The sequence below is a fragment of the Oncorhynchus tshawytscha genome, linkage group LG11 (assembly GCF_018296145.1).
Source record: "Oncorhynchus tshawytscha isolate Ot180627B linkage group LG11, Otsh_v2.0, whole genome shotgun sequence".
In the NCBI taxonomy this organism is placed as follows: domain Eukaryota; kingdom Metazoa; phylum Chordata; class Actinopteri; order Salmoniformes; family Salmonidae; genus Oncorhynchus; species Oncorhynchus tshawytscha.
The window spans coordinates 52543807-52553759 of NC_056439.1; the positions used below are offsets into that span (position 1 = coordinate 52543807).

At 45.0% G+C, this 9953-nt stretch overlaps 1 protein-coding gene across 1 annotated transcript; it reads right to left on the bottom strand.

Moving 5' to 3' along the window:
- Positions 1–704: 704 nt before the first annotated feature.
- Positions 705–9021, bottom strand: LOC112262160 (tetratricopeptide repeat protein 9A). The gene is made up of 3 exons (XM_024437877.2): positions 7429–9021; positions 5299–5481; positions 705–2724 (listed from the first exon to the last, which is right to left on the bottom strand). The coding sequence occupies exons 1-3, from the start codon at positions 7904–7906 to the stop codon at positions 2642–2644; spliced, it is 744 nt and encodes a 247-aa protein (XP_024293645.1). The 5' UTR covers positions 7907–9021; the 3' UTR covers positions 705–2641.
- Positions 9022–9953: the final 932 nt, after the last annotated feature.

The window sequence follows — 9953 nt, forward strand, 5'->3', positions numbered from 1 at the left end:
TTAGAGCCTAATTGGTGGTACTAAAGCATGTGAAATACAAAAACAATGACTGTAATCGAGAATATAAGTCCTTCATAAAAGGAAATTACAGTTGGTGTTTTCTTAAAGATACTCTTGTAGAATGAATTTCCCTGCGTTCATTCACAACAACAAAAGCACAATTAGCTTTGCTATTATTCAATTAAAACAAATACAGAAAGCATTGTCTTTTATAAAGTAAGCCTTTTTTCATATTTTGTGACATGCTTCTTTTTTTTAAGTGTCATGACAATGAGCAAATATGTGCCCGTACAACGTAAACACGGTTAAATTCAATCTATAAATATAGTCTTTATATATCTATTATAGGTAACGGTAAGACCCATGTATTAACGTGACTTGCCAAAGATTTTAAAATCTAAATAATCTATAAATATAAAAACTACAACAAGTGTTAGCTCGGTTTCTAACAGTGCGAGGTTGGGGAAAAAGTGATTCCTTAGCTTCGTTTATACCTCGGGGTTCCCGAGTGGCACAGTGGTCTAAGGTGTCACTACAGACCCGGGTAGGTGCACAATTGGCCCAGCGTCGTCCGGGTTGTCCTTGTCCCATCGCGCACTAGCGAGTCCTGTGGCGGGCCGGGCGCAGTGCACACTGACACGGTCACCAGGTGTACGGTGTTTCCTCCAACACATTGGTGCGGCTGGCTTCCGGGTTAAGTGGGACAGTGTGGCTTGGCAGGGTTGTGTTTCGGAGGACGCACTGCTCTCGACCTTCGCCTCTCCCGAGTCCGTACAGGAGTAGCAGCGATGGGAAAAGACTATAACTACCAATTGTCAGAGAAAAAGAGGTCAAAATTAAAAAACACATTTTTAAAAATCCAGGTACATCTACATTTGTATGATATCCGGACACAATGCCTGTCTGAGGCCACGTCTAGACTTGACAGTTCATGCAGCTTTATTATTCTGATCACTGAGTTCTGATCACAGAGTTCTGATCACGGAATTCTGATCACTGAGTTCTGATCACGGAATTCCGAAAGCGTCATGCGTCTACACCTCTACATTTAAATGTGTCTACCGTGTCCATAGTGTGTCCAGATTCCCTTTTCTTGCGCCATATTCAAATTCTCCAAACGGTGGAATAGGCTAAATATGATAATAACACAACAACTGATGTCAGTAGCTAACTACTGTAGCTAACTAGCCCGCTAACCTATGTAGCTAGCCAGGAATCTCACAAGCAACGCTAAAAGGGATTCCAAAAGGGTTCGTATGACTCTCGCCCCCCTAAATGCTGGCTAGCATTTATGAAGACAGCAAACACGTTCCTCACACGCTAAAAACTAATTTCCTCTGAAGTTTTAATGAAAAGGAAAACCTCTCGGTCCCAAAACACATGTTTTCTGGAGACTTGTGGGAGGAGTGCTGATGACGTCTCCCACTGTAGCCTGATTACGTCCACACTGAGAAATCCCCTGAAGTGGTCAGTCTGATCTGAACACAATCCTGAAGTGGTCAGTCTGATCTGAACACTATCCTGAAGTGGTCAGTCTGATCTGAACACCATCCTGAAGTAGTCAGTCTGATCTGAACACCATCCTGAAGTAGTCAGTCTGATCTGAACACCATCCTGAAGTAGTCAGTCTGATCTGAACACCATCCTGAAGTGGTCAGTCTGATCTGAATACAATCCTGAAGTGGTCAGTCTGATCTGAATCAGACCACAAAGCCACTTTTGTGCGTCTAGACCCGTCTTGTAAATCCGAGCTTTGTATTCTGATAGCAGAAGTCGCATGTAAGTGTCAAGTGTAGACACGATCCGGACTACCTCCGGAGAAAATCTAATCACAATATCAATGGTATTTTAATTGTCTACACTTGTCTAAAAATGTGGGCAACATCGGAATGTGGACAAGATCTGGACACATGGTAGAACCAGGTATAAACGGGGCCCCAGGTGTTAGAAACACATCTTGTGTGCAGGAGGGAGGGCAGGTGCTAGCCTAACTTATCCAGTCACAGTACAGTCACTTACAGCCAAATGCTTCATTCAGTGTTTTCTGTTACTCTGTCACCATCAGAAGTGTTGTTGGCCTTATTTACACTTTGTGCAATGTTTTGGACTGGCAGTGATGCGCATTATCCATCTGACTCCGTGTTGACCAACTTAGTCATAGACATAAACTTTGGAGATGTTGACCATCACCGAACGGCTGCTGCACCATTTCAGTTGTATGAACTGTATCTCTATATGACATATAGTCGTTTTGTGTATAGTAGTAAAATACGCCCATTGGTATGAATTACATAATTGTCAGGAAGAATAAGAAGATGGATAAAAGTGGCTGTGCAAGGCTAAAGCATATCTGTAAATATCTTTTAAAACACCAAGGTTGGGATTCAATCCAGGCACGCTTGGACAATGCAGCTTTTAAAAGGTAATGTTACCACATTTACAGATATTGCATTCAAGGTGAGCACTGCAGATGTCGGCTCAATTGGAAATTACCCCAAAAATGTCAAGCGCGGTTTCGGATTGAATCTCGGCCCAAGACTTGTGGTGTACTAGATCTGGGTGGCACATGAAGAAAGCACACTTTTTACGTGAAGTGAGAAGTGAGTGAGTTATTAAAACAGAAAGTGATTTAGTTGGTTGTTTATGTGGTTTCTTTCTTCTCCCTCTGGGCAGAACGACGGATCTTCATCTCAGTCAGCTGGATGTAACGGAGAACATTGGTGTCTGGAAAGACAAAGACAGAAAAGAGCTTTATCAAAATCTGTTCTTTATTATTTTCTGTTGAACCGGGAAACGTGTGATTTCCATCCAAATTGGAATTCCTGACAACCAGGTAAACTTGGAGTCACTGTCAAATTAATTTAATGTCATAACTTTACTTTAATTAATCTGATGACTGTTATTTATCTAATCAACTAATTACTAACTAATCATGTAACAAATTAACTCACGAGTAACCATCTTCCGAATTAAACTCTAAAGATATATTAGTTATATATTGATAAGTAATTTATTAATCATTACCTCATATCAGTCTCATTCTGAACGTCACAGACTCCGCCTTTTCTTATTATTCAGTTCTACACAAAATATACTTAATTATTTATTTACTAACTAATAACACAGAATACACACTTACATGAGACAAAAGTCCCTAGTGGACTGACAAGATATGGCGGCTTGTTACACAATGGAGAAGGGGTGGGGAAAGAGAACAATAGAGAAAGGGACATTTATCGTTGATACATTCTCTAACTATTCTCACTCTGTTGAGAGTTAGAGTTTCTAACCATTTCCACGTGTAGCCACAGCTGCACGCTTTCTTGTCTTAGACTTTCAACCATTTGTAACGTTTAGCTTACGCTTCAATGTCTGTGTGTTAATTCTTAGCGAGTCCTCTGGTCGAAAAAGGTGGTTCCATCACACTGACACGCTCTTATGACCTCATTCGGGGGGAGTGGCTTAGTTAATGTGCAACGGACATGAAAACTATGATCTCATTAGAAAACTCAAATCACATTCATATCTTAACAAAAATAGTTTAATCGTTCTTCATATTTCCAACGTAAAGGATGTAAACCTGACATACACAGTGTGAAAGCTTTCATGAGCTGAAATAAAAGATCCCAGAAATGTTCCATACCCACAAAAAGCTTATTTCTATCACATTTTGTGCACAAATTTGTTTACATCCCTGTTAGTGAGCATTTCTCCTTTGCCAAGATAATCAATCCACCTGACAGGTGTGGCAAATCAAGAAGCTGATTAAACAACATGATCATTACACAGTTTTATTCAGTTTTGTCACACAACACAATGCCAGAGATGTCTCAAGTTTTGCGGGAGCGTGCAATTGGCATGATGACCTCAGGAATGGCCCCCAGAGTTGTTACCAGAGAAATTAATGGTAATTTCTCTACCATAAGCCGCCTTCAATGTAATTTTTAGAGAATTTGACAGTATGTCCAACAGGCCTCACAACCCGCAGACCACGTGTAACCACGCCAGCCCAGGACCTCCACATTCGGCTTCTTCATCTGCGGGATCGTCTGAAACCAGCCCCCCGGACAGCTGATGAAACTGTGGGTTTGCACAACCGAATAAATTTTGCACAAACTGTCAAAAACCGTCACAGGGAAGCTCGTCTGTGTGCTCATCGTCCTCGCCAGGATCTTGATCTGACTGAAGTTCCATGTCGTAACCGACTTCAATGGGCAAATGCTCAACTTCGATGGCCACTGGCACGCTGGAGAAGTGTACTCTTCACGGATGAATCCCGGTTTCAACTTTACATGGCAGATTGCATCGTGTGGGCGAGCGGTTTGCTGACGTCAATGTTGTGAACAGAGTGCCCCATTGTGGTGGTGGGGTTATGGTATGGGCAGGCATAAACTACGGACAACAAACACAATTGCATTTTATCAATGGCAATTTGAATGCAGAGAGATACCGTGACGAGATCCTGATGTCGTGCCATTCAACCGCCGCCATCACCTCATGTTTCAGCATGATAATACACGGCCCCGTGTCAAAAGGATCTGTACACAATTCCTAGAAGCTGAAAATGTCCCAGTTTTCTGATGGCCTGCATACTCACCAGACATGTCACCTACTGATCATGTTTAGGATGCTCTGGATTGACGTGTACGACAGAGCGTTACAGTTCCCGCCAATATCCAGCAATTTTGCACACAAATTGAAGAGGAGTGGGACAACATTCTACAGGCCACAATCAACAGCCTGATCAACTCTGTGTGAAGGAGATGCAGTGTCACACTGCATGAGGCAAATGGTGGTCACACCAGATACTGACTGGTTTTCTGATCCACTCCCCTACCTTTTTTTACAAGGTATCTGTGACCAACAGATGCATATCTGTATTCCCAGTCATGTGGAATCCATCCATTATTTCAATTGACTGATTTCCTTATATGAACTGTAACTCAGTAAAATCTATGAAAATGTTGCATGTTGCGTTTATATTTTTCTTCAGTGTATATTATATCTATATATGACATTATTATTACATTATAATTCTTGATTACCTCTAAAGTATGTCTCAAATATCCCTTTGTAAAGAAAGAAGCTTTTTAAAATCCCGACACAGAACTTGCTTCAGAATCGAGTGAGATTGATCAAATTGAATGATATATGAAATGTGCACAGGTAGAATCTCAATTGGAGTTGTTTAATTCCTCAAAAACCCTCTCCTCGCCTCCTTTTGAAAAAGCTCAAATGTAATGGAGGAGGGGCAGCGAGTAGTCAGAAGTGGAATTGAGAAAAAGGCCTCATCCTCACCTGCTGGCTGCTGTTTGTGGGACTCCTTGAGATAGTGAAGGGCCTTGTGGAAGTCTCCTAGGTGATAGTAGGCCACTCCAGAGCGGTACAAAGCCTTGAAGTGGTCCCCTTCCTTACGCAGCACCTTCAGACAATACTCCTTCACACGCTCATAGTTGACCAGCTCCATCTGCAACAGGCACGCTGGGAGGTGAGAAACACGGGAATTATCAAAACAAGAATTTTGAGACAGTTCATTTGAATTCGGTCATACAGGAATTCAGTCTAAATGGCTACAGACAGTATGAATGTAAATGTCAATCTCATGCCTAAACTTGACAGCAGGCTTAATACAATTCTAAGCAGGTGGTGGTGATGATGATGATGGTGGTGGTGATGATGGTGGTGGTGATGATGATGGTGGTGGTGATGATGATGATGGTGGGGGTGATGATGGTGGTGGTGGGGGTGATGATGATGATGGTGGGGGTGGTGATGATGATGGTGGGGGTGATGATGATGATGGTGGGGGTGATGATGATGGTGGTGGTGATGATGATGGTGGTGGTGATGATGATGGTGGGGGTGGTGATGATGATGATGATGGTGGGGGTGATGATGGTGGTGGTGGTGATGATGATGATGGTGGTGATGATGATGATGATGAGGATGGTGGTGGTGGTGATGAGAATGGTGGTGATGGTGATGGTGATGATGGTGGTGGTGATGATTATGATGATGATGATGGTGGTGGTGGTAATGATGATGATGATGATGATGATGATGATGATGATGGTGGTGGTGGTGATTATGGTGGTGGTGATGATGGTGATGATGATGATGGTGGTGATGATGATGATGATGATGGTGGTGAGGATGATGGTGGTGGTGGTGATGATGATGGTGGTGAGGATGGTGGTGGTGATGATGATGATGGTGGTGGTGATGGTGGTGGTGATGATGATGGTGGTGGTGATGATGATGATGATGATGATGGTGGTGGTGGTGGTGATGATGATGATGGTGGTGATGATGATGGTGGTGGTGATGATGATGATGGTGGTGGTGATGATGATGGTGGTGGTGATGATGATGATGGTGGTGATTATGGTGGTGGTGATGATGATGATGATGATGGTGGTGATGATGATGGTGGTGATGATGATGGTGGTGGTGATGATGGTGATGATGATGGTGGTGGTGATGATGGTGGTGAGGATGATGGTGGTGATGATGGTGGTGGTGATGGTGGTGATGATGGTGGTGGTGGTGATGATGGTAGTGATGGTGGTGAGGAGGATGGTTGTGGTGATGGTGGTGGTGAGGATGATGGTGGTGATGGTAGTGATGGTGGTGAGGAGGATGGTTGTGGTGATGGTGGTGGTGATGGTAGTGATGGTGGTGAGGAGGATGGTTGTGGTGATGGTGGTGGTGATGGTAGTGATGGTGGTGGTGATGGTAGTGATGGTGGTGAGGAGGATGGTGGTTGTGGTGATGATGGTGATGGTGGTGAGGATGATGGTGGTGATGGTAGTGATGGTGGTGAGGATGATGGTTGTGGTGGTGGTGATGGTAGTGATGGTGGTGGTGATGGTAGTGATGGTGGTGAGGAGGATGGTGGTTGTGGTGATGATGGTGATGGTGGTGAGGATGATGGTGGTGATGGTAGTGATGGTGGTGAGGAGGATGGTTGTGGTGATGGTGGTGGTGATGGTAGTGATGGTGGTGGTGATGGTAGTGATGGTGGTGAGGAGGATGGTGGTTGTGGTGATGATGGTGATGGTGGTGAGGATGATGGTGGTGATGGTAGTGATGGTGGTGAGGATGATGGTGGTGATGGTAGTGATGGTGGTGAGGAGGATGGTGGTGAGGATGATGGTGAGGAGGATGGTTGTGGTGGTGAGGATGATGGTGGTGGTGAGGATGATGGTGGTGAGGAGGATGGTTGTGGTGGTGAGGATGATGGTGGTGGTGAGGATGATGGTGGTGAGGAGGATGGTTGTGGTGGTGAGGATGATGGTGGTGGTGATGATGATGATGGTGGTGGTGATGGTAATGATGATGATGATGTAAAGCATTAATAAACCATCAAGTCTGCAGCCTATAATAAGTGCCCTGTTTCTTTTCAATAATGTAGTGATAATCATGTACCTGCCAGACTGTTGTAACACTCCAGCTCAGCGATCTCCATGGCACCTTTCTGCTCGTCTGTCAGGCTGTCTGGCTTGGTCATGGTAGGCAGCACCGAGGAAGGAGACTTAGAGCTGGCATCAGGGTCTCCCAGCACCCGGCACAACCCCTTCATCTCTAATAAAGCACGGTGGTACTTGCCAATCGCCTCCCGGTACTTCTTATCCTTGTAACACTGTGTGCCTTGCATCTTGAAGTCGATGGCGCGCTTCACAACGTCCGCGGGTTCGGACCGTCCGGAATAAGGCGGTTTGACAGGTACACCGCTGTGCTGGTGCTGCCGGCTGCTATGTTGCTGGTGCCGGGCATCCCTGGGTCGATTAGCGGGAGGCTGAGCACACTGTTGCAGCTTCGGGGCACCACTAACGTTGAGGCCGCCCGTCACAGTTCCACCATCCACTCTAGAAACATCATCATACCCAGTCTGGTTTACACTCATCTTCTCGATATTAAATTACCTAGGCTATTCGACGACCTTTACACTCAAATGATAGCCGACCCAATGTCTTGACTGGTTTTTCTCGGGGAAATACATCGATTCAGTCCCGCGTCATGCTACCGCTGTATTCGTGCTGTCTCGGTGCATCCCCCAGCTATTTTATTGTTTCGCAACGTAGCCTTGCGGTAGGCAAGACCGGTGCACGCACGCCTGGACCCTCGCTCGCTCGCCCGATATATATTTTATTTTCCAGTCTTCGGTGACAGTGCGTGCATCAGACCCTCTCTCTTCATATCATCAGAATTATAGAATCTCTGCATGAGTTTCTTTCAACAGGCTGATGTGCACGCAGCCTGATGCGGGAACATTTCGCTTCAGAGCTTGTAGCCTGAATAGAGCATGGTTCCCCAGCAGGCGGCCCGAGGGTTTTATTTTCTGAGCAAAAATCAATACATAAATCTATAAGTTTCGTTGTTGGACATAAAACACTGTAAAATCACCAGGAAATCGACTCAAGGTGATTTTAATCTGTTCCCAAATAGGCCTATTCCCAGGAATAAATAGATAGGCATATGTGATCATATCTCACTATAAGAAAGGTTTAAAAATTATTCTGTTTTTGGATTATCGCAGACAATTTGCAATGTACACATTATTTATAACTCTGTTCTGGTCCCCCTGATTCCATCTGCCCAAGGAAAAATCGTCCCACAGTTGAATGTAATTGGGAACCTCTGCAACATACATTATCTCTCAGGCGCATATCTATACTGCTAGGGGGGCCTGAGTGATAAAGGGCCTGAGAGATGGTCTGAACTCGCCCCGCCAGTAGGTGACAGCCAGATACTCTTTGAAGAGGTAGGGTTTCAGGTGCTTTCGGTAAGGAGGGGCAGTCCCTCTTGCTGTTCATTAGGGAAGCACCATGGTCTTGTAGTGGATGTGAGATTCGACAGAACGCCGGTGGAGTGTGTAGAGGAGCGAGGTGACATGAGGACTTTGAGCAGGCAGGCCTTCCCCGGGAGGGAGAGCAGCTCTGTCTTGTCGAGTTTGAGCTTGAGGTGGTGGGTCGACATCCAAGCTGGGATAACTGCCAGGCAAGCAGAGATGGGTGTCGCCCACCTGGCTGTCAGAAGGGGGGAAGGAGAAAAGTAGTTGAGTGTCAACCTCATAGCAAAGACAGGAGAGACCATGTGAGGATATGACGGAGCTGAGTGGCTTAGTGTATAGAGAGAAGAGGAGAGGGCCTGGAACCAAGCACCACATCCAGACAGTTATTAAGTCTACAGGCCTACTATTCAACATCAGCATCCAGACAGTTATTAAGTCTACAGGCCTACTATTCAACATCAGCATCCAGACAGTTATTAAGTCTACAGGCCTACTATTCAACCTCAGCACCCAGACAGTTATTTAGTCTACAGGCCTACAATTGCACCCAGACAGTTATTAAGTCTACAGGCCTACTATTGCACCCAGACAGTTATTTAGTCTACAGGCCTACAATTGCACCCAGACAGTTATTAAGTCTACAGGCCTACTATTCAACATCAGCACCCAGACAGTTATTAAGTCTACAGGCCTACTATTCAACATCAGCACCACACCCAGACTGCAAATAACTATCCCAAATACACACTGACCACTGAAGTGCAGTTGTTTGGGTGTGTCTAGAAGTTCCAACCGAGGTAAAAGTTGAAGCAAGTGTCACTCAGACACTGACCCCTACTGTCTGACTTGCACCCCACTGAGGTACATACAACCAGCCCAGGGTATCCCAGCTCTGACACTGACGCAGCCCATGTTTGCTTCCCCAATGGCACCCTATTCCCTATTTAGTGCACTACTTTTGACCAGGGCCCTATAGGCTCTGGTCAAATGTAGTGCACTATGTAAGGACTAGGGTGCCATTTGGGCCAACATCTTCATTATTAGGCTAGGCCTGTTACACTCTACCATCCCAGGGCTTTCCCAATATCCCATAATCTTACTCAGATAGCAGCATATCAATCAAGTTAATAACAAGGACATTATCGTAGGTTGTTGGCCT